This window comes from Callithrix jacchus, chromosome 9, assembly GCF_049354715.1.
Source record: "Callithrix jacchus isolate 240 chromosome 9, calJac240_pri, whole genome shotgun sequence".
NCBI classification, from domain to species: domain Eukaryota; kingdom Metazoa; phylum Chordata; class Mammalia; order Primates; family Cebidae; genus Callithrix; species Callithrix jacchus.
The window spans coordinates 109,728,726-109,754,542 of NC_133510.1; the positions used below are offsets into that span (position 1 = coordinate 109,728,726).

The window sequence follows — 25,817 nt, forward strand, 5'->3', positions numbered from 1 at the left end:
CTGGGCACCATGGCTCACGCCTGTAATCCCAGCACTTTAGGAAGCTGAGGCGGGAGGATCACTTGAGCTCAGGAGTTTGGGAACAGCTGGGCCAACATGGCGAAACCCATGGGTTTCTAATTTAAGCATGGCTCTAGATGTAGGTCTTATGCAAGAATGGCAAGATAGGTTTTAAATCAGGTTTTTAGTATTTTGTATTTACTAAAAATACAAAAATTAGCCAGGCGTGGTTACGTGTGCCTGTAATCCCAGCTACTCAGGAGGCTGAGGCAGGAGAATCACTTGAACCTGGGAGGCCGAGGTTGCAGTGAGCTGAGATGGTGCCATTGTACTCCAACCTGGGTGACAGAGTGAGACTCCATCAAAAAAACAAAACAAAAAACAAACTATCTGTACTTGGCTACTACAAGATACTGTAATCTCTTGTCTGCTTCTCTAGAAAAATGTTTGTTGTAGATATTTAGGAGGCATTGAAAGAGTTATCTTTTTTTTCTTCACCTCAAAAAAAAAAATATGGCTTTTTTCTAAGAGAATAGTTTGTTTGGTATTATAGCCTCATACAAAGTTTATGCCAGGTATTCATTTTAAGTACTGCATTAAATCTATTTCCAGAAAGCCAGGGTGATATACCTGTCTCTTGGTAGGCTAGATTTTATTCCTTTTTAAAATCTAGGCCAGATCAAACCTAATTAAAATTGTTTGTCTGCTTTATCTTTTATTATTTAAACATTCATTGCCCTCTGTGGTATCACTAATGGACTAATTTCCCGAGATTATAAATTGGCATGCTTTCATTTCCAGATTGCAGCCTCTCTGTCATCATTTTTCCAATATTTTTTATGTTTTATGCTGTATCACCAAATGGATTTCCTCATTTCTTCTTTCCTGAAATCATATGTCCCTTAGAATTAATGGATAAGCTGTGCATCCATGGATATTCATCCTAATGGCACTAATCAAATTTTGTATTTTTAAAAAGCAACCATGCATTAAAAAAAAAAGTTGGCAAGACAGTTTTCATTTTTTAATAAAAGCAACTATAGTCCATTTCCCAAAGCAAATTAGTAGAAAAGTCCATTTAAAAGAATTCCTATATCAGTTCCATACCATAAAATTGAAATTATTGCCAATTTTTTGGCTATTATACTCTTTCTTATTATCACTTACAAGTTGGACCAGAAAAGTATAGAAAGAGCATAATTTTAAAACATACAGCATAACTTTTTTTTCTTTTTGTAGCATTAATCTTATCACTGGTCATTTAGAGGAACCAATGCCAAACCCCATAGATGAAATGACAGAAGAACAAAAAGAATATGAAGCCATGAAACTTGTCAACATGCTTGATAAACTTTCCAGGTATTGTATTCCCATCCATTTTTTGCTTGGTTTCTAAAAATGGTCTATTTCTTTGTCTCTCTCACTGAGAGTTACCATAGAACAGCAACTCTGGAAATCCATGTTGATTGGAATAAGGTGGCCCAGGCAGCAGTAGCTCAGATATCTCTTGGCTACCATGGTTTTTCTACATGTGCCGCTTCTGGATGTTCATTCCTAAACATTTAAATTCTCAAAGCTAAGATAGTAACTACCAGAGCACTGTAATATTTAACCAACTAACCTCCCTGTCTTCAAAAAGATGCTGTGAGTTAGATTCAGTGATTTTGCTGCTGCTTGTATTTTTGTTTTAGCCTGTTTTAGTTTTTGTTTCAAATCATGATGCTTTTGTTTTTTGTTGTTTTTTTTTTTTTCATTTTTGATGTGTAAGTTTGCAATTATGCCTTTTTGGGTTGCTGCTGAAACCAAGAATTCTAAAATGTCATGCACCCAATAAGAAAAAGTGAGAAGAAATAGCTCAAATGAAGGATTTTCTGAAAACAGGGACTTGTATTAATTAGGAGTTCTAACAAAAACAAAACAAAAAATTCCCCTTCCCCTCTTGCTTTACACCTCCTTCCCCTCCAAAAATAACCAGTTTTGAAAATAATTAAATCAAGTGTATACTAATCAACAACTAGTCATCTTGGAGGAGTTATTAGAAAATAATTCCTTTCATACTTGGCTGAATCGCTCTATTTTCCAGTCATACATCGAATCACTATCTTCTTTAAGCCATCTTGAATGAATGCTTCTGTGTGTTGGTGGCAGCTGCCACTTAAAGGTAATTTCTTCTGGCCATCTCCTTTTTCACAGTAACTATGTAAAGGCTAGTATCCATCAATCAAAAGAAGGTGCCATTGGAATGGAAAAGCCAGAAAGCCAACCATGAAAGGGAAAGGTAGAATACAGAAACAAGCAGAGATTAAGGGCACAGCAGAGGCTTAGGGTAGAAATGGACAAGAACAAAAGACTGACATGGGGAGTGTGACAAGTTTGGATATTTATCCAGCCACAGAGTATGATGCTGGTAATGTGGTAGAGGTTGTTTAGTAGTAAGCTTAATTATCTTTAAAACTAATATGACGAGAACCGAGTAACTTCCACCTGGTCCTTTTAAATTTTCATCCTTTCTCAAGACGATTAGAATTTACAGCTAACTGACCATGCTCACAATCTTCAAAAGACATTGTTGCCTGTTTGCAAATTACATTTTCCATATCTTCGTATAGAACAGACATGTTCCCTCCCAGAAGGAATTAATAGTCACCGATAAGATATTGATAGAGCAAACCTATAGGAGGCAGAATAAGTTTGAAATGAATATATAAAAATGTGTGCTTGGCTGCTTTCAGAAGGAGCTGATGTAGCTAATGAAACACAGTGATATAAGAACAACAGGTTAAGAACCAACAGAGTTGGGCCGGGCACAGTGGCTCATGCCTGTAATCTCAGCACTTTGGGAGGCCAAGACAGGTGGATCACCTGAAGTCAGGAGTTTGAGACTAACCTGATCAACATAGAGAAACCCCGTCTCTACTAAAAATACAAAATTACCCAGCTGTGGTGGTGCATGCCTGTAATCCCAGCTACTCAGGAGGCTGAGGCAAGAGAATCGCTTGAACCCAGGAGGCAAAGATTGTGGTGAGCCAAGATTGCGTCATTACACTCCAGCCTGGGCAAACGAGTGAAACTCGGTCTCCAAAAAAAAAAAAAAAAAAAGTACCAACAGAGTGGGTCTGGTAGAAACCTGACAGGAAGTATCAGCAAGGACCTGAGTAGAACATATTAGAGTGTTAGGACAGTAAACCAGTTGCATAAATTTTACATTCTGACCAACAACGTGAGTTTTTAAAGGTTAACACAAATACTACTTAACTGGTCCATCTACCCTGGATGAGTAAACTCCAAGATAGGAAAATGGGAGATAGGGGAAATAACTGCCTAAGACTACACAATAGAATTCACATACTTGGTTTACTAATAGAGACACTGCCATTTCATAAGGCATCTCTATCACAGGCACAGAAAACAAAGGTGCTAGGTCCTTCTCCTTTTACTCTCAGGGGAATCCACATATTCTAGAAGCTGTCAACAAATGTACAAACGTCAAGTCTGAAATAACCAAGCTTCCACCTGATTTAAACTATGCCTCAAAGAAGATGCCTACTTATCTGGAAATACCCAGCAGATGCCCAGCTGAAGGTGACACTGATTTTTGCATGTGTAAAGCAGAGCAAATATGTCTTATGTTGGCTTTGATGGTACCAATTTTGCCATTAAAGTTGAAGCAAAAGGCAACCTTGAGAATAGTTCTAAATCATACAGAATTTTTGCATGACGTGTGATGGGTGTTTTACATTTGTCTGCCTTCGTGTGCTTTCTAACATTTGCTCTCACTAAATACAATCAATGACAAAACTGTATAAAGATCAGCAGTGGGCATTCCAAAGCAGTAATGCAAAGAATGAAGCCATTCTTTATGCATCTTACATGTCTTTTGTGCTGTATTCCTCATTAGTCTTAAGTTTCTTCTCTCTTTTCACTTTTTTTTGAGGTAAAAAAGGATGCCATAAAGCCAAAACAGACTGAACTCAGTACAATTCAGGGAACATTGACTAAGCAGCTACTCTGTGCAAGGCATTGTGCTAGGAAGCTGAGGAAGATTCAGAGGCGAATGTGACAGTCTCTGCCTTTGGAAAACTCACATTCTAGTGGAAGAAATGACTGTAATCTAATCTAGAACACAAAGTAGAAGGAAATAATGACAAAATGAGGTCTATGTTGAACTGTAAGCACCCAGGAAAAGGATTAGTTCATTCTGTATGGATGAGTCAGGGACTGTTTCACAGGAAAGCCAGCATTTGTGCTGATCCTGGAATTTTGAGGTATTTAATAGAAAAATGACCATTCATTCCAGGTAGAGAGAAATTTAATCTTGTTAATAAGTCTTGGATAGTCACATACTACTTACTTCTTCTAAATAGCTCAGGTTGTTTTATCATTATTTGATTGATATAGTATGTTATCAGATTTCTCATTGGGGGAAGCAAGTACTAAAGAATTGCCCACAGCATTTCCAAGCTAATGACTGATAATTCATTTCCTTTTAACAGTTTATAAAACCGTTTCACATACATTCTCTTTCTACCTTCATTTAAAAAAAAATGAGACTAGGCCTTCATTTTCCAGAACTCAAGACCTTTGCTCTGTCCACTGTGCTACTGTGTCTCTCTGTTACAATAAGTGTTTGCCAGAACACTTCCTAATCACCCTGTCGGCATTGTACTATTGGTTAGTTCCCTCCCTTTTCCTCTTGGATGTTCTGCATTCAACCAAGTCTTTATTGTGCTAAGAGTGTACCATAGCTTTGTCTGATTAACTTTCCTTCTCAAAAATGAAATTGTGTTCTCCTGCACCTGAATTGAAAGGCATGTGAGTAAAGGTTAGGGTTGGAGGTGATGTGGCCAATGAATGGACACTAGACACTTCCTTTTTTCCATCCATAGGAGAGCAGATGTGAAGGACCTGCACCAGGATGGTGGTTAGCAACAGTGGCCCGTGCCAAAGCACTTACCAAAGTGATGATGACTAAGGTTGGTCATGCCAAATACTGTTACTAAGCCTGGTGTAGGGTATAGAGGTTATTCACTACCAAAATTGTAAAACCACCAATGTAAAAGTTAAAATTACACTTCTATCTTGCCTCCATGCTGGACATAGCCACTGCCTCAAGGAGCTCACCACTTTAGCAGCTTTCTCTTACCTGGATTTTCAAAGAGACTGGAGAGATTAGTGCTCAGATACTTTCTTCCTATTGAATACCAGCTGACTTAAGAGTTTTCCAAGTGATTTTTTTTTTTTTAGTGTAAAGATTATATTTGTGACAGTAGATAAGGGGATTGGCGGTGCACCTGGAGGTCTAAAGAGTTTGAAAAGAATCTGAACCCTATAAATCCCATCATGTCTAGCTAGTACAGTGCCTTGTACCCTGTGATTTCCACAGTATGTGATGATAAAACGATGAAAATAGCTGATCCCCAAATTTGAAGGTCAGATTTTTGCTTTAAAATACCAACATGGTTTAAGACTTTGTATATTTGTCAGTTCCATTTCTTAGCCAGATGTCATAAAATTCAAGGCTAGAAAGGAATTCCATAAAGTACTTTGGGCCGTGACTGGCTTATTTAAATATTGGTGTCCATAATTCCTTTAATATACAATAACTGTAATGTTAATCAAACATAAACATTAAGCCCTGAGGCATGAAATGATAGAAAGCCTCCTTTGACATGTTTAATATGAGGGTAGAGATGGACAAACAGATGAAATTTGCCTGCCTCTTCACCTCCTCTTTCCTTCCCTGACTTCAGAAAAAATAAGCCCCTGCAACTCTAGCAGGAGAGTTGAATGGGAATTGTGTGGTTAAAGCAAGTCCACTGTGGCTAATACATTTTCATTTGCCTTAGCTATAGCACACAATTTGTATATAAAAGTGGTGCCTCCTCTAGGAAAGGGGAGAGAGCATTGATTGGCTTAAGCTTAAACTAACAGAGGGAAATAATATTTCAAATTACAGTTTTTTTTCCCTAATCCTTTTTAGTTTCTAAATTGGAACCAGAGCTGGTTAATCCTCTGCTCATCCTTACCCCATCACTGTCTAACAAGGTACATTGCCTTTTTGCTTATATATGCTGCCATCAAAATCTGTTTTAAAATTTATATTTATATAAATGAAAGATAATTGTTCTACCATTTCTTCCTTTTCTTACTCCTTAGCCAATAAGTGTTTTGTTTTCTTTTTTTGCCAGTCACCATGTACTATTTAGAACATGACTTTTATAATAAATGCAGGTACAGATATGGGATTAGTTCCCTTTAATCAAAAGATTAATTTTAAACTTACTAAGGCTGAGACAGATAGTTTATAACTGAAAAATAACATAGTGTTTTCTTATAAATAAGTTATTTTACTCTCCTCACAAAAATATCAACTGTGATTATACCTCCCTTTGTGATAAAGTTAGTGAAGGAAATGCTTTTCAGGCACATTTCACAAACATGATCTAATTTTTAGAGCATTGTAAGATCTGTTATGAAAATATAAAGATCCTGTTTTCATCAGAAAATTCTGTAGATCTACCCTGTCCAGTACGGTAACCACTAGCTATATATGACTATTGAGCACTTAAAATGTGGTTATTCCAAAACGGGATGCCCTATCAGTGTAAAATACTCAGCACAAAAAATGTAAAATATCTCATTAATTGTTTAATATGGATTACATATGGAAATAATATTTTTGCTACATTGGGTTAAATAAAATATTAAAATTAATTTGACCTATTTTTCAATGTGGCTACTAGAACATTTAAGAGTACATATATTTGGCTTACATTGTGGCTTACATTACATTTCTATTAGACAGTGCTGTTATACCTCATTGAAATACACTATAAGATTGCTTGGAAGCTGAACTAAGAGGACTTGGATCCAGCTAAGTTTATTATATCCTTAAGGTCAGGGGAGGATTAATTTGAGAAGCTTGATATTGTCTATCCTTAGGTTATAGAGGACCTTTCCAGTGGCTAGATACCTTTAAGTAGGATATAAGGCTACCTTTATATTGCCTAATTGTAATCATTGTTCTTTGGATCTGTAGTGGGAATAACTATTTTGAGCTCTTGGTTAACGTACTGTCTGAAATGGCTTTTGACTAGCAGAGGAATATCAAATAAGAATCATCTCCACTGACTGCTCTTAGTTCTCCTCATTCTTTAAGTCTTCATAATTGGGAAGAGCATTAAGAACTTGTTTCTACTACTTTATTCAACAGTGTCAGTGGGCATGCCCACCTCTTATTAATATTTGTTAATTTGGACAACAGAGTAGAAAAATTATGTAAATAAATTATCAAGAAATAATTTTTAAAACCACTTAGAGATAAAACTGAACTTTATTCTTTCAGTGCTATACCTTATCTCTTTCTCTGTATTTTCTTAACCATGTTACTGTGAGGTGGGTAGCAGAGTTTTAGAAACCTTGCATGTGATCTAACAGAAATGAGAACAATGATAAAAGACTAATATTTATATAGTGCTTTAAGGTTTAAAAAATTTTTCCATATATGTTATCCCCATTGATTATTAAAATAGCCCTGTAAATTATGTAGGGTCAGAGGTATTTTTTTAAGGATTAAATGCACCAAAGATTAAGTGACTAATCCAAGTTCAGTTATCAGTCTTGAGACTACAGCTTTCATGCTATTGTGAAAATTACCAACAGCTCTCAAAAGTTGTCAGTCTAATTATTTTTAAGTAAGACATTCTAAATTTTAAATAAATGAAAAGCACAAAAGAGATAGTAAGCATATTTACCTTAGAAGAGAACAAGATTTCGAGGACCTGCATTAGCGCTTTTTCATTCCATAGTTGAGCTCTTTACAAGTATCAGGTCAAATCCTAAATAGCTTATGTTTTAAAAAACAAAACAAAGCTTTATGAAAGAAACAAGTAAAATTTCTATGATTCTGTGTTAATACAAAGTTTTTAAATTGTTTTAAAAAGAGAATGATTATGGCTTTTCTGACAAATCCTTACACATGTGATTACATTAATAAAACCTAACTTATAAAAGGCTTCTGTATGGGACTGTTTACCAAGCTTGTTCAGCCTGCAGCCCAAGATGCCTTTGAATGCCACCCAACACAAATTAATTAACTTTCTTAAAACATTATGAAATGTTTTTGCATTTTTTAAAGCTTATCAGATCTCATTAGTATTAAGTGTATTTTATGTGTGGCCCAAGGCAATTCTTCTTCTTCCAATGTAGCCCAGGAAAGCCAAAAGACTGGACATCCCTGGTTTAGACAATTACCAATTACCTTTACAAAGTGGAAAGACATGGTAATGTGGGGACAGTATGCCATATCCATTTGTCTCGGGTAACAGTATTTTTAGGTGGCATATTTACTTTCCCAGTTGTACCCAATCCCGAAGCACAATGATGAGGGCTGAGGGTAGGATCTCAGAATCGTCTTTGAAAGATGTAGCCTAGACCTCAAATTTGCTATGGAAAAGCTGCCATACTACTCATTCCTACCGAGTTAGTGGCTTAGTGAAAGATCAGTATAACCAGTCAGCACTAGGCAGTCATTAGATGAAAGATGAAGGATCAGAGTTAAAGTCCAAAGGACACTTTCACAGTATCTAACTGAACATGTTAACCAGTCCAAAGGTTATATTATTTCTGTGAGAAAAAGGTGAAAACATTTATAAGAATATCACAAGTTATTGAGAAACCCGTTATACTTCAGTGGATTATGAACTATTCCAGTAATGCTAAAATCTTGATACAAGATACACTCCCAAACTTTAGATTTTTAACAAAGAACTACAGAGCTTCCTTCTCAGGGCTATCACAGGCTCCATTCTAACAGGCATTTTTTGAAAAGCTCTATGTTAATTAAAATGCTTTATTTATATACTAATTTCTCATCCCATCTTTCAAATGTGAAAAGGAATTAAATATGAAATGGCTAATTTAAAATGTCAGGATTCTTTTTTCCAAGCCAACCTTACATTAAGAGCAGGAATCCTGTGCCTAAGAAATGGTTCCCAATTATCCTGTCTTGGGTTTTGTTATACATTGTACAGAAGTCAACAAAACAAGTATGTAACAGAACCTGCCTAAATAGCAGCTGCCCTCATTAAAAACAGAGAATTAATCAGGGGGTGACTGAAGGAAGCAATGCCTCATATGTTTCCCCCCCTTTTCTTCTTTTCTAATCATAGAACAAAATATGTTACATAAAAGGATCAGAACTATTATGCAGTACTCAATTAGAGGGAGGTGAATAGGTCTCTAACATGCTGTTTTATCAAAAGAGCAGACTGGTGTTTGCATGACTGTTGTTTCATTACAGACCCTGTCATTAATTCCATGTGTCAATACTGCCCTGTAGTACACAGAGCAGACAAGAAAGAAGAGCCCTTGAAAACAAGGGAATGATTTTTGAGTCGTTATCAAGCTAAGTGGCAAGCGGGAAGCTGAAACTCGTATAGGTAAATTCGAAGGGACTCTTGGGAGATCTGCAAGTGGGAAACAAGAATGCATTTTACCAACTGCTTAATTATGTCCTGTTTTTCAACAAGTACACTTGAATTGAATGTTTTGTTTGTACTGCACAAAACCATGTGCTGTGGGCAAGAGTATTCTCTTGCTTTCAGGTCAAGTAAGGTGTTTTATACACATACATGTCTGACCTATTCTATAATGTGCGATTGGGTATGTTATCTGAACCCAACCCCAATATTGCACTGTCATTTTTGGGGGAAAGTCATATAGGAACCAGAAGCCCTAAAAAGTGGGACCTTCTCTAAGGTTCTGAGAAGTTCTAAGAGCCCAGGCATCCCAGAGTATACCATACTTTGAGGGAAATGGTGGCTCAGGAAAATGTTAAAATATATCTGGAAAAAAAAAACCAGACCAGAATATTTTGAATATGATGTAAATTTCATAATCTCCCATCCCTAGATCTTTAAGAAAGTATTTTTTTGGTTTCCATTAGCAGTCCCAAGGGTTAGGCTGGGGCAAAATAGGGTTTTGTTTCTTGGACGTGCTTTATCTGTGTCCTCTTGCCTGGCCAAGCCCTTATAGATTATGGTTCCTTATCGTTTAGTAAGATCAAATTTCTAAATGATGTTTCGTTCCAGTTGAACATTCTTGGAGGCTTATCTCTTCCCTGGCCAGATGCCTGATCAGATGAGAAGCCCGCCATGATACTGTCACAGTGCCTAGAATGGGCTCTTTATCCAGTAGACATCACTGTACTTTTTGATACGAGGGCAGTCTTAACTTGTGTTAAGGCCTGTGTGTAGCATTGAAGGTAAGTATGAAGGAGTTGTTGCTATGTGAATATCTTAATCCTGATACACATTTCAATATACAGTATCTCCCTTTTACCGTGATATACGTATATCTGACACATAGCCATCCTTTTCAGATAGGACCTTCAGAATTTAGGACCAGTAACTCTTTATGCAATGGCCTGCTTATTGAGGGCCATGATTGATTTGGATCCTTTTTTGTAGCATTTGCCGTTGCTTTGGTTCCCCTCTGTAATCATTTTAATCATATGCTGGTAGTCTTGCAGAAAGGGTTTGTGGTCTTGGTGTATGTCTGTGACAATTTAGTAGGATGCTGTGTTTTACTCTTAAGTTTAGAATATCTGCATTAGAAACAAAGGCTTAGTAATAATGAGTTTGAGTATCTTTACAAACCTAGCAGCTTTTAAAATAGATCAAAATTATTTCATAGCTCAACACTTAGAGTCTTGAAATTAGTATAGAATATTGGGGATCATCTTGTCCAACCACTCACTTTATAGATGGGAGACTCCAGCCCAGAGAGGCAAGTGACCTGCCCAAGGACACCTAGCAAGTTAGTGGAACATCTGAGACCAGAATCTAGATCTTCTGATGCCCCATATGGAAGAAGCCCATCTATACCAGTTAGTGGTTGGGAATTCCAGGCTGTATGGTGAAAAGGGGGCTTGACTTCTGCTGAAATGTCAGAATGCCTGATGATATTAATTCATCAGGGAAATAATTACAGTTAAAATAATATGAGCATGATTCCTAATGAATGGTCTCTACCATTCTCCATTTGTGCCACATTTACTGAACACCTGCTGTGTGCTGTGTTCTGTCCTAGATACTGACAAATCACAGCCTAAGACATGGACTCTGCCCTCAAGTTGCTCACAGTCTAGTAGAGAACAAGAAATCTCTGGAAAGCATTCTACAGAATTTCCTGTGGAATGTCAATCCTGTTTCTAACCCTGTAAATCTTGGGGATGAAAATGGAGCTTTACCCAGAGATTTAGCTTTTCTCTTCATGGTCTAGTCATTAGGAGTCCCATTAGACACCATACATTTTCTCTTCAGGAAAATGAAAGATATCAAGCACAACTAAATTTCATTCACAAAGACTGATTGAGGATCTGCTATCTGCAAGGCACTGTGCTAGACACATAGGGATATGAAAATTGAATAATTCAAGCATAGACATTCTCTTTAAAATATCAGAGCAGTGGTATTTCATAGCTTTCAGACTTTGTGATGACAGTTACTTTAAATATCCTTAGAAGTGGGGCGTGGCGGGTGGTGCTCTTGAAATTGAAAACAAGAATACCTTTGTACTCAAGTCCAGATTTGTCAGCCTGGGATTCAAGGTCTCCATTCAAATCCTCTTTTATACCTCATATCTCTTTTGAGTTTTTTTTTTTTCCTTTACCTCAGCTGAGCCAGCCTGCTTGCCAGTCCCTGCACCACAACTAACTCTTGCTTCTGTGCCTCTGCTTGACTAATTCTTCTGCTTCTGGGATGCCTTTCTCCCTGTAAATCCATGTCCATCACTGCCATTACAGTCTGGCCCGAGTCTACCTACTGCAAGGAGCCTGTGCTCAGCGTCCCTGTCTCCTCCTGTGTTCCTCCCACATGTGCATAGCCCATATGACTGGTGAAGGAATAGTTCTGTGGTGTTCATTAAAGCTTCCCATTCTGTCCACATCATGCTGATCTAGATACAACAGATTGCATATGAAATAGTCCGAGATTGTAAATGAAACAGTCCAATATAACCAGGTCATTTACCAAGCCTTTTAGGAGTGAGTCTCTGTATCAAATTTTTCATTTTGCTATTTGTGGGCTGCTAGTTGAAGGACAGAGGAAGAAGATTAGTAAAGTTAGGATAGGGTATGAGAAAGAAGCCTTGGGTCCATAAGAACAAACAGTCACACATCTGCAAATGATCCTCCCCTACTCCCAGACAGGACAAGAAATCTCCTTTAAACCAATTTCAAATACAATAAGGGTGTACTGACGAATTTTCAAGCTTAAGGAAAGCAGGGCTCTGCCTGTTAATCATCTCAAGCTTGTTGATCTGCTGTTCTGTAATTCTTTCAATATTGTTTAATGTGTGTGTGTTTTATCTTCTGAACTGACTAAAAGCTTCTTGAGGACAGGGACCATGTCTTTTACTTACCTCTGCATATTCTTACCCCACTTAATTCCTGACTAGCATGGGAAAACCTTCTGTAAGCACCTAAGGACAGGAACTGCAATTTGTGGGTTCTAGTTACATTCTAGCCTAATGTTATACTACACACTTTGTATGTATTATAGCCTTTTGCCCTCATCACAACTTAGTGTGAAGTATGTGTTCCTGTCCTAATTCTACAGATAAGGAAAATGGAATTCATTGAGTTCATGGTCTTACAGCTAGTGACTGGTGGATCCAGAATTAGAGCACAGGTCCATCGACTCCAAAACCTATATGTGCTTCTCACTATATCACGATAATAGCAACAAATATTTGTTCTTCACAGTTCACAACTCTTTGGTCTACATTATTATTATTCCTCCTCCTCCTCCTCCTACTATTACTCCTTACATCTTCACTAGTCAGTAGGTACAGCCAGGATTCTCATGACCCCCATTTTACTGGTAGGGAAACTGAGACTCAGAGGCTTGCCCAAGATCACACCAGCTGGTAAGTGGAGGAGAATCAGGACTTCAAACAGACTTCCTGACTCCAGATCTTTTGTTTCTTTCCATGACATCACATTGCGGCCTTAATTCATTTGCACAGTTCATGACTGTCTGGCCAGTTTTCACTGACGCTTGTCCTACAGAAGTGTCAGTGAGCCCAGGCATTGCATAGAGCCACGTGGAAAATAAAATTCATACCTTCAGAGGAGCTTCCGTTTTAATGAGAGTTGATACAAAGCACCCAGAAAGTAAATGCTTAAAAATAGTTTACAAGAAAGAATTAAAATATGGGGCCCATTGTTCCACAGTGAAATCCTAATTTGGCCATAAAACTAATATTTTTAATTGTTTCCGTAATTGGATTAGGGAGCAGGGATAAAGCTGATAGACTTATTTGAAAATGTTCCTCCTGGGTTTAGATGAGAAAGTGCTAGATACTTCATACAAGTTAGTAGCTAGCCCCAGAATCATCTTTTTATCAAAGAGATGCAAATAGTGTTAGTCTCAGGAGTGATGGTATATCCACTCAGCAATTTACCACTCAATAGACTCTCTCTGGTCCCATCTGCCAATCCTACTTTTACCTGTCCCTACCCCATACTTTGTTGTGCCCTCAGTGTTTCATTCCTAGCAGGTTCTCCCCTCTTCTCCTTTTGCATCAGTTGTTAATATGTAGTATCCAATATCACAAAGTCCTTTAGCACAATCAGAACTAGGAATTTAAAATACAGATATGTAATTATGTCAGCGCTAGAGAGAAGTTTTAATGGAAACAGATTGTTTCTAGCTGTCCACTGAACATTTCAACCTGGTTGTCATGTAGGTACCTCAAGTTCTTCAGGTCCTAAAATATGTGAGCATCTTCCCACCAAATCTCCATCTCCTATGTCCTGGCCCCAGTGAATAGAATCACCATCCACTTGGTCATCAGAGCTGGAACAACAGGAACTCTCTACTTACTACTCTTCTTCACCAATCCCTTGTCCTACCAGTGAGTCATGACATCTACCTCAGAAATGTTGCCTTTTCTTCCCACAACCTCAGATTTCATCCAGCTCTGTCTCCTTTCCCACATACTATTATCATGACCCCTAATGACTTGTCCATCTGCCACCAATTCCCATGTGTCTGTCATGCTGTTACAGAGGTACTTTCTTATAAAACAATCCTAATCAAACACTCTTTACAGGGTAAAATCTAAGCTCCTTATTTTGGCATTTAGGACATTTTTTACTACTGCATCCCAAACTACCCTCGCAGCCTTACCTCCTGCCCCTCCTTCATCGAACCTCACAATTCCCCAAACACTGGGCCCTTTCCCAGCTTCATGAGAGCACAGAGATGGAAAGATGAGCTGACACAATCCAAAAAGGTCTACAGAATCACACAAGTCAGTGGGGCCATTCAGAGCTCTTTACAGTCTCCTTTGTCTGAAATGCTCTGTGCCCTCTGCTTAGTGAAGGACCAGCTACCGATTCCCCCACTTGGCATTGCCTCCCCCAGGCAGCTTGGTCAGTACTTCATCTCAGGGGCTGCCACAGTTCTTTGTTCATAATTCTCTGACAGCATTTACACCATTATGCTCTAAATGATTTTTTTATAGTTTTGTTTTGCCTGTTCCTCAAAGGCAGCAGGTATACCCCATCTTCCTTTTCTTCTTATTATATGACATAGTTCTTGTCACATAGTAATTGAACAGATGTTGAAGACATGAACTCAGTGTGCTCCTCCAATGCAGTTAAGGCAATAATCCAGATGTGGTGGGCTGCAAAGATCACTGGACTAGGATTCAGGAGACCCATGCCCCAGGTCCAGCTCTGCCACTAGATAAGTGACCTTGGGTGAGTCATTCAGTCTCCTTTATTAAAAAGGGGGTTGGACTAAATGATCTCTAAGACCCCTTCCAACTTAAAGTTCTATGATTCTGACCCCATTTCTTGGATTGGGAAACATATTTCCTCCCTCATAATGTTCAGGAGCCTCAACTTACTTAGCCTGACAGACATTCACATTTCCCAAACAAAATTTTCAGACACTTCAAAGTAGTCTACTGGAGCTAGTCAGAGCTCTTCATTAGGCTCCTGTTGGCTTATCCATTGACCACTGAGCTGTTCTCACTCCTCCCCAGGAGGTTTCACTGTGTCTGTAACACCATTACACTACTGTGTGGCTGCACCTTCCCAGGAGGGAGCCTTCTTTCTGCTGGCCTAAGGGACAACTGTGAGGAGGGGGTCATTTCCCTTCCATTCAAATCCCACCAACATTATAGCTGCTGCCATGTGGATTTTTGGTTATGGACATGTTTTTTTTGGGGGGGGGGGCGGGTAATGCCCATTTCTGTGATAAATAAGTTTTAAGCAGTTCATGGGGCTCTTTAAGACCACTCTTAAATGCACTGCTGACCTCTTTAGAGATGGGAGGACTGAAGTTAGCAACTCAACAGGTACATTCACCATAATCTCCATGTAATAAATAAGAGCCTATGAAAAGATTAAATAAATCTTTCCTAATGCTTTTTGATTGGCTTAATCAATAATTAATCATCTTTAGATGAGGCTGTAACTTGTGGAGTAGATATAATTGGATTAGCTGAAAAGCTGCCGTTGGGAAGCTTTGAAGAGATTAAAATGGCTGTCAATCCCATAATTAAACTGCCACAAACAAAAGCAGTGGTGTTTTTTAAAGAGGAGGAGGAGGAAAGAAAAGAGTGAAAGAGAAAGAAGGAAAGAAAAGTCGGGGAGAGAGTTGGGGAAGCCCAACTAATGTGAAATGAATCGACAAGTACTTAGTATCACTAGAGATAGAGGCAAAATCAAAACGACAGATTTATTCCATTGAATGAAGTGTGTGCATATCAAATCAGCCATTTAATTGTATGCTCCAACCACTGGGGCAGGTGAAATTTTGGCAGCTTCAACTTCTCTAAAACAAAACCAATCCACAAAAGGAAAAAAAAAAGTTAATTATTCAAAACAGAAGAGACCTGCTCCTTGTCCTGAGCCCATTTAGACCTTGACTTTTCATACTTTTAATTGGCTTAGTAGGTTTGGCCTGTGTGAATGAAGCCTTTTATCTCCCTCTTTTTCTTTCCATGCCCCTTTCATCTTTCCTGTTACAAACACACAGAGAGAGCTCAAGGGAAAATACTTTGGTTTTTAAAGACTTTTCTTTTTAAAAGGATGTGGATTTGGGTGGGGGGGGAGGGGTGTGTGTGTGATGCTGGTGAATACTTTTTTTCCTCTCTCTCTTTTATCTCTTTTTCTAGAGAGGAGTTGCTTAAACCAATGGGACTAAAACCTGATGGGACAATAACGCCTTTGGAGGAAGCACTCAACCAGTACTCTGTCATCGAAGAGACCAGCTCTGACACAGACTAAAAGCATCACCTGCTCAACTCTCAATATTGCTTTGTCAGCATCTTTTCTCTGTAGCTCCAGGGGAATCTTTTTCTCTAAAACATTTATGCCCTTGCTTTGGCTAGAAACACATTAACTGGTTTACTCATTGAGAATCCAGCATATTTAAGAGGTGACCCTGTGTTTTTTGCGATATTGAGGCATTTATACAGAGCTGCAGTTAGACTGAGTTACAGGGGCTAGAAGCAGAAGAAAAATTCCATTTCATCAGGATGGAGCTGAAGGATTTTATTTTATAATGCGGCCCTGATTGAATCTTGCAATTCTTTTTGCCAAGATTCTTAGCAGAAGATTTAGCCATGTCCTTCCCCTCACTTGTGTGAGTGGCCCCTTCTCAATCTCTCCAGCAGCCAGAGGCACGTGAGAAGCAGAATGAGCTGGTAAATAAAGGCCCCAGGCAAGTGACTTCTTAGATCAGAACTGACTCAATGGAAGCCTAGCAGCTGCTCCATAAACCTAGCCCCATTCTTCATATCAATTTTGTATAAATATATAGAAACACACACACAGCCTCAGACTTACAAACTGATTATATTCTGAAAGTTTGTATGTCACTTAGCTAAAACTTCAGAATACATTTCTCTCCCTATAAAAAGTTATAAATGATGGTTTAGTTCTCAGGCAGCTACAAATGCCTATTTATTCCCTAATGTACCTGAACACTAGTACCGTAGAACTGAACCATCATCTGTATCAGTGCATGGGGAGTGTGCATTCTGAGGTTTCACCCAGGGTGCCAGGAACACACACATCCGCCATCCCAGCAGAAAGAATGGAGACTCCCTCAGTAATGGGAGTTCTTTCGTGGCCTCTGCTTGGGGTGGGGGAGTCAGAAGCACCCATTTGTACATATAGGTCATTCATACATCATGTTTTAAATTGGGGATTGTGTGTGTGCTGGTGTGTGTGTGTATTCTACCTTTCTACCATATGTGATCAGTTTAATAGTAACTTTATTTATTTAAAAAAAGAAACACAATTAATTACTGTTAAACTGATAAAGGCCGTTTATTTTTACTTTTAGAATTGGTCCTATGAAGAAGTAGAAACTGAATCATGCAATAGACAGTGGGCCTAGCTGATCAGTGGCTAAAGTTGAAAAGGGGTTGGTTTCCTGTATATATATGTATGTATGTACATGTGTATATACATACATATATATACATATAGACATAATGTGCTTAACCACTGCCTTTTAAAATTTTAAATAAAACATTGGGGTTGATTCAATTTAGCCATCTGTGTGTGTTTCTTTATAGATCCATGGGCTAAACAATGCTACTTCACAGTTTATGCTTTTTTAAAGTGCTTTTACATCCATTCTCTCACTTATAATAGCCTTTTTAAGGATAGGTAAAGTACATGGAGTGTTAGTGAAAAGGTCATTTATCCAGAAGTTATTTCTCTGGGAAAAAAAAAAAAAAAAAAATCAGGAATTGAGTTTTAAAAGGCCTTTCAGCTGCCAGAAGAGATGTCACAGAGTTTCTTACAACTTAGGGAGAGCTCTTCAAAACTATCACTCTTAGACTCTGTACTGAAATTTGCATACGATTCCAGCATGTTTTGTTAGCTGGCTTTGAAGCTTACCAAAAAAAAAATGGCAAAGAAAGAGGCTGCTAGATTGAAGGCAGGCATACTGAAAGAAGAAAAAAGCCAGCTGAAAACTAGTTTGTGAGATGAGAAGAATAAACCATTCAAGACAGCAAATCTGGGACTATCTACTTACCAAAGGATACTCTAGTTGACCCAGAAAATGTGTACAACAGTATGGCCTATAGACTAATTCTCATAATGTTAACCCTGAGTTTATTTAAAAGAAGCAGTTAAATCCAGAATATTTTATAAAAGGCTAAGAAGAAGACAATACATGTTAGAATTTCATCCAAAATATTTGAGGGAAAGATTTTGAGTGACCCAGGTTTTAACCAACAGCAAATAAAGTGAAATGGGCAATTCATAATTTTAGATTAAGTGAAAAAGACTTTAGAAAAAATTTAAGTATTTTTGTTATTTCATTCTACAAATGCATTTTTAAAGTATTTTTATAAGTTCTATAATCAAATAGCTTTGGCATGCATGTCAGCTTACCTCCATGCAGATGTGTTTAATGAAATGCCATCTTACCAGCTTTCTTTATGCAGAGTAAGTGTTTTTACAGTCCTGTCTAAGTAGCTGTGCTCTTCTGCTTTCAATGAGTTCCGTTTCATTTTGCGTTTCTCTGTGTTGGGCACTAAGCTTTGTTTTTGAAAAGAGACAACTTGTGGGGAAGAAGAAGAGAGTGACTTCATCTGGCACATGGAAGGAACTAATATCTGTTAAGTGCTTACTATATCCTGGGCTTTTTATGTATGTTATCTCTTGTAACCTCACCTTACTCATATGAAAGATCCTCTCCAGAAAGCTTGTGAAAGTTATCCCATGTCACAGCAAGGAAGAGTCCAACTTTGGTGGCCTGATTCCCAGCACCACTCTTCCCCACAGCACACCTGGGCCCACACTGTGCCTCCATAGGCTCTGAAATGCTGGGAACAGAGTGGTGTGAGGAGGGTGGTCATTCTCAGGCCATTTTAAGCAATAACTATTTCAACAGAACTAGTTTAAAGAAGTTTTTAAGCAGGGAAATGACCTGGAGTGGAAGTATGAGTGGGAAACTTGCTTGGTCAGTACTGGATTTCCAAGACCTGGAATCCTTTAGGATAGGCCAGGGACCAAGGCTGCAGGCTGGTCCCTCTGCCCCAACTCTTCTGACCTTGGAACCAGGGTACGGAGGCATGTGTCCTAAAATAAAGCATTTGAGCTGCTGCTACAGAGGAACAATCATCAGATATTGTGACCCTTTCAGATGCCCAGTAGTCCTGGGAGGCAGGCAGGGCAGGTGTTATTATCTCTCCTTTATAAATGAGGACACAGACTGAGGCAGTGCAAGTGACTCTAAACACCCCCTTAGTGCCACATCAGTCTTGCCACCTCCCAGGACTAGGTGTCACCTGTATTGACCTCCTCTTCCCCTCTGATTATAAAAGTAATATATGTTCACTGTGGAAAGTTTGGAAAATGCAGAAAATAATTTACCCCAAATCCCACCATCCTGAAATCACTGTTAATGTTTTAGTGTATTTCCTTCCTGTATTTTTTCTATGCATATATAATTTATTTTACTACAAGATTGGGATCATGCTGTATTTACAGATTTGTATCCTGCTTTCTTTAACATATTGTGAGCATTTTCCCATGTCAATAAATATTCTTCAAAAGTTAATGGCTATATGATATTCCATTATATGAATTGTGGCAGACACTGCTAGTTGCCTTCCCAATATTATTTCTAACAGAAGACAACATGACTTCCACCACGCCCATCAAAAAAAAAAAAAAAAAAAGGTGGTGCCTGCTGCCTTTCTAGAAGCCAGCATGAGTTATTAGCGCTGGAAAGCAGCAGGAACTAGGGGCGGCACCAGGAGGAGCAGACTTGCTTTGCCATACAGCACCAGTCTTACAGAAGCCTTGGCAGCACAAGTCAGAACAACTTGATAAGCGCCCAGATAACTATAGTTTTAGTCCAGGAAAGTTATTTGAAGGGAAACAGGCGACTTAGAAAAGCCTGCATTAAAAAAAAAAGAGATGTCAACCATGCTTAGCGGTTAGTCTAGTTATTGGCATTAGTTTTCTTGGAGATACTATTCACTGCAATTCTAGAAGTGGAGGAGGACACACAGGGATAGGGAGTGCTGTGTTACTCTTGGGAAAAGTAAGGTAACACGAGTCAGAATCAGTGTGTGATAAGCACAATATGGAGAAAAAACAAACTTTGAGGAACAAATCATGAGTGAGGAAGGGAGATATTTGTAGCAACCATGAGAAGGTTTAAGGAAAGGGAGAGGTTTCTAGAGAGGATTTAAAGCGGTGTGACTCTTGTGCACTGTGCCGAATCCCTGCATCAGGTCTGAGAAACATCAAAGACTATCAGAGCAGCCTTTCTTAAAGAGGAGTTTGGAGATCATGAAACCTACATGGCCTGAATTGTAGACAATGAATGTAACTCTCCCATGTATCTAGAACAGTGTAAGTTAGGTAACATTCTGAGAACGGAGAAGATCGTCACTCCAGTTACTGTGTTCTGTGGTCCAAACAAACCCCGGTTGAAAAAGGCTGCTCTAAGAGAAAACATCAAAATTGTTCCCCAAGGCTTCTGGAGTCAGATTTGTGTTTTAGTGCAACACACTGAAGATCCTAAGCCCTACTCTCCAGCTATATCCAGATCTCAGAGACCTTTATCTTTTCTGCACTGAACTTCACGATAAGAGCTGCAAGTACTTGTTCAGCAGTTACTGTGCCAAGCACTTAGCATGCAGATCTAACTTCATAATGATCTTGAGAAGTAAGCACTAGTATAATAGCTTCCAATACTTTTCAGATGAGAAAACTAAGGCATAAAGGTGTTAAGCACTGTGTGCAAGTGCACAGCCTTTTCTACTTGCTTTTTATTTGATACACGTAGCAAAATTTGAACTCAAGCCTGATGCAAGAGTCCATATAAATACTATGCTTCAAATGTATTGCTTTTGCTATCAGAAAAATGCAATAAAATCTTGCTTATTTGGAAGAAAAGAATGTCAGAAGAGACAAATGAGAAAAACAGAATTGGGAAAACAACACATTTTTACTTCATTTCCGTATCTCACACATTTCTTATCTAGCTCCTATTTGGGAACTATACACAGCGATAAACCTATACTCCCAAGCACGCCAATCCATATCAATTTGTTCAGTTAACATTTATTGAACATTGACTGTCCCAGGTACTCATCAATGTGCTTGGGTATACAAACATACTGAAAGGTCCTATCCCCAAGGTGCCTGCAGTGTGAGAAGTCCATAACCAAAGTTTGTGCTAAGTTTCACAGGATGCTGGGATGAGGTGTGGCTAATGCTGGTCAGGAGGATTGCGGGAATGAATAACAAAGTTTTGTAGGTAACATATGAGTTTTCCATCCACAGGAAAAATGCTATTGCTACCAAAAGAACTGGGTCAAACACAAGCTCATGGGCAAAAGGTTTACAGAACACAAGGAATTGAGTATGATGGAAATAGTCATCCCATGTCTCATTACTGGACACATAAGCAGGAACCTTTTAGGCATGAAAAGGACCCCACCAGGAAGAGCACTCTGGCTGCCATAAAGAATGGATTGGTGAAGGGACAGACAGAAGAGACCAGACAGAAAGCTGTTGCCTCTACATGGGAGGGACAAGTAGGGCCTGGACTAGAACACTGGCAGTAGACGTAGAAAAGGGGATGGATTCAAAAATATTTCAAAGATTAAAGAAACACACTTTGATCTTGGAGAAAGGCAAGAAAAAGCTCATTTAACTCATGGGAATGTGAATGAATTCAGAGAAAAGATCATCTGAAACATTGGCTCTGAAACTGTGAACTCAACAACTCCATTTGGGAGCAGGAGAATAGAGTTAAGAGTTATTTCAAGGAGTCTGAAAATGTGTGTGGTCACCAAGCATCATTTATATACCAAATAAACAATGCCTTGGACATGCAAGTACTCCTGCTGTACAAATACTGTATATATATATAGGTTGCCATGATAAAAGCTCATTTATACAAGTTGTTACTGCATTTGTAGTATCTTCTCAGTCAAAACATGATAAGGCACAATTTTGCAAAAGGAGATCCTGGAAAGTTTGGGCTTTTTTAAAAGAAATTCTCAACCTTGAAAAAACATAAACTCTTAGTAACAAGTATCAGAAACTCAGATTGAACTAGCTCAGTAATGGAAGAACATGTATCTTCTGTAAAGAAAGGAGGAACTGAACAACCAAGCTGTGGAAAGAATGGACAGGGGTCTGAGTCACAGCTGAGACCTGAGTCTTATAATATCACAGGAGGAGATAAAGGGATTTCTAAAATCCATGTTCAGCAACGTCATGATAGTAACTTGAAGGCAATTGTGGTGGGAATGTTAACACCATGGAAATCAGCAAACACTACAAATTAGGGCTTTTCTTTCCCCTCTGGGGAGCCAATTAACATTTACCAGCAGTCACTGAAATACTCTGCAGAACCGGCCGGGCGCGGTGGCTCACGCCTGTAATCCCAGCACTTTGGGAGGCCGAGGCAGGTGGATCACGAACTCAAGAGATCAAGACCATCCTGGTCAACATGGTGAAACCCCGTCTCTACTAAAAATACAAAAAATTAGCTGGGCATGGTGGCACATGCCTGTAATCCCAGCTACTCAGGAGGCTGAGGCAGGAGAATTGCCTGAACCCAGGAGGCGGAGGTTGCGGTGAGCCGAGATCGCGCCATTGCACTCCAGCCTGGGTAACAAGAGCAAAACTCCGTCTCAAAAACAAAAACAAAAACAAATACTCTGCAGAACCCCAGAATGGCTTAGGAATCAGAGATACCAATAACATCTGCAAATAAGGGTGTGGGTGGACTTTATAACAAGCAAATTCCACTCTCCCACCGCCCCCTCCCACACTCACACACTCGCATGTGTATGCACACAACCAGGTGACTCCTAATCCACCTCCCCAGCATAAGCCAGGAGTTTCCCTGAGGAGGTTAATTCAAAAGGCTGTAGACCCCAGGACTGAGGCAGAGTAGAAGACAGGGCTATCTTACTGAAAACAAGAGATTCAGATAAGAGACCTCACACTGAATCTCTGGATTGTCAGCCTCCTTCCCCAGTCAGCTGTAACACTGGCAGCCAGGACTCTTCTAGCTGAGAAAACTGACCCAAAAGAAGAGATATAGGATTTCGGGGCAAGATGGCCAAATAGGAGTTGCTCCGGTGCACAGCTCCCAGAGAGATCAATGCACAAGGCAGGTGATTTCCACATTTCCAGCTGAGGTACCTGATTCATCTCATTGGGACTGGTTGGACAGTGGGTACAGCCCAAGGAGGGTAAGCCGAAGCAGGCTGGGGCATCACCTCACCTGGGAAGTGTGGGGAAATCCCTCTCCTAGCCAAGGGAAGCCATGAAAGACTGTTTCCTGTACTCTGGTCCAGATACGGCACTTTTCCTGTGGTCTTCACAACCTGCAGACCAGAAGATTCCCTCCAGTACCTATACAACCACCAGGGCCCTGGGTTTCCAGTACAAAACTGGGTGGCTGTTTGGGCAGCAGAAACAGAGCTAGCCACATGAGGTTTGTTGTTGTTGTTTTTTAAATACCCTAGTGGCACCTGGAACACCAGCAAGACAGAACTGTTCACTCCCCTAGAAAGGGGGCTGAAATCAGGGAGCCATGTGGCCTGACTCAGCAGGTCACACTCCCATGAAGACTGGCAAGCTAAGATCCACTGGCTTGAAATTCTTGCAGCCAGCACAGCAGTCTGAGTTCAATCTGGGTCATTGGAGGTTGGAGGGGGGAGGGGCATCCACCACTGCTGAGACTTGAGTAGCCGGTTTCAACTTCAGAGTATAAGCAAAGTTGCTGGGAAATTCAAACTGGGTGGAGCACCACATAGCTCAGCAGCAGGCACTATCTCCCTAGATGTCCTCGCTGTGCAGGGCATCTCTGAAAAAAGGCAGCAGCCCATCAGGGACTTATAAATAACCCACCTTCCTGGGACAGAATACCTGGGAAAGGGGCTGTAGTGGGAACAGCTTCAGGAGACCTAAACGTCCCTGATTGGCAGCTCTGAAGAGAGCAGCAGCTCTCCCAATACAGTGTTTGAGCTCTGATAAGACACAGACTGCTTCCTCAAGTGGCTCCCTGACCCCCACTGTGTCCTGACTGGGAGACACCTCCCAGTAGGGGCTGACAGACACCTCATACAGAAGAGCTCTGGCTGGCATCCGGTAGGTACCCTTCTGGGATGAAGCTACCAGAGGAAGGAACAGGCAGCAATCTTTGCTGTTCTGCAGCCTCCACTGGTGATTCTCAGGCAAGCAGGGTCTGGAGTGGACCTCCAGCAAACTCCAGCAGATCTGCAGCAGAGGGGCCTGTTAGAAGGAAAACTAACAAACACAAAGAAGTAGTTTCAAGATCATCAAAAACGACATCCACTCAGAGACCTCATCCAAAGGTCACTGACCTCAAAGACCAAAGGTAGATAAATCCACAAAGATGGGAATAAAACAGCACAAAAAGGCTGAAAACTCCAAAAACCAGAATGCCTCTTCTCCACGAAGGGATCACAGCTCCTCACCAGCAAGGGAACAAAACTGGACATATAATGAGTGTGAGGAATTGACAGAAGCAGGCTTCAGAAGGTGGGTAATAACAAACTTCTCCAAACTAAAGGAGCATGTTCTAACCCAATGCAAGGAAACTAAGAAGCTTGAAAAAAGGTTAGACAAAATGCTAACTAGAATAGCCAGTTTAGAAAAGAACATATACAACCTGATGGAGCTGAAAAACACAGCACAAGTACTTTGTGAAGCATACGCCAAGTTTCAATAGCTGAATTCATCAAGCAGAAGAAAGGATATCAGAGACTAAGGATAAACTCAATGAAATAAAGCAAGAAGACAAGATTAGAGAAAAAAGAGTGAAAAGAAATGAACAAAGTCTCTAAGAAATATGGGATGATGTGAAAATACCAAATCTATGTTTGATCAGTGTACTGGAAAGTGAAGGGGAGAATAAAACCAAGTTGGAAAACACTCTTCAGGATATTATCCAGGAGAACTTCCCCAACCTATCAAGGCAGGCCAACATTCAAATTCAGGAAATACAGAGACCACCACAAAGATACTCCTCAAGAAGAACAACCTCAAGACACATAATTGTCAGATTCACCAAGGCTGAAATGAAGAAAAAAATGCTAAGAGCAGCCAGAAAGAAAGTCTGAAAAACCCACAAAGGGAAGCCCATCAGACTCACAGCAGATCTCTTGGAAGAAACCCGATAAGCCAGAAGAGAGTGGGGGCCAATATTCAACATTCTTAAAGAATTTTCAACCCAGAATTTAATATCCAGCCAAAATAAGCTTCATAAGTGAAGGAGAAATAAAATCCTTTATGGACAAGCAAATGCTGAGAGATTTTGTCACCACCAGGCCTGTCCTACAAGAGCTCCTGAAGGAAACACCAAACATGGAAAGGAACAACTGTACCAGCCACTGCAAAAAATACCAAATTGTAAAGATCATCGATGCTAAGAAGAAACTGCATCAACTAACAAGCAAAATAACCAGCTAGCATCATAATGGCAGGACCAAATTCACACATAACAATATTAACCTTAAATGTAAATAGGCTAAATGCCTCAATTAAAAGACACACACTGGCAAATTGGATACAGAGTCAAGACTCATTGGTGCATTGGTGTGCTGTATTCAGTAGATCCACCTCATGTGCAAAGACACACATAAGCTCGAAATAAAGGAATGGAGGAAGATTTACCAAGCAAATGGAAAGCAAAAAAAAGCAGGGGTTGCGATCATAGTATGTGATAAAACAGACTTTAAACCCACAGAAATTAAAACAGACAAAGAAGGAC

The 25,817-nt window shown here is 39.5% G+C and overlaps 2 protein-coding genes across 18 annotated transcripts in view; one reads left to right on the top strand and one right to left on the bottom strand.

Annotated features, from left to right (window-relative positions):
* Nucleotides 1-17,575, top strand: part of RIC8B (RIC8 guanine nucleotide exchange factor B) — a 112,959-nt gene extending 95,384 nt beyond the window's left edge. For 3 of the 17 annotated variants that reach the window (XM_078337187.1, XM_009004537.5, XM_017976343.4), the window contains 2 exons: nt 1,240-1,359; nt 16,195-17,575. In XM_078337187.1, coding sequence (XP_078193313.1) covers nt 1,240-1,359; nt 16,195-16,306 — 232 coding nt within the window. In that variant the 3' untranslated portion in view covers nt 16,307-17,575. Of the gene's footprint in view, nt 1-1,239; nt 1,360-3,443; nt 3,583-4,886; nt 4,974-5,980; nt 6,046-9,301; nt 9,441-10,091; nt 10,265-16,194 lie in introns of all 17 variants that reach the window. The other 14 variants (XM_078337188.1, XM_002752943.6, XM_035258523.3 and 11 more) reach the window with 10 other exon arrangements.
* Nucleotides 1-25,817, bottom strand: part of LOC118144429 (uncharacterized) — a 94,077-nt gene that overhangs the window by 3,100 nt on the left and 65,160 nt on the right. The window lies entirely within an intron of this gene.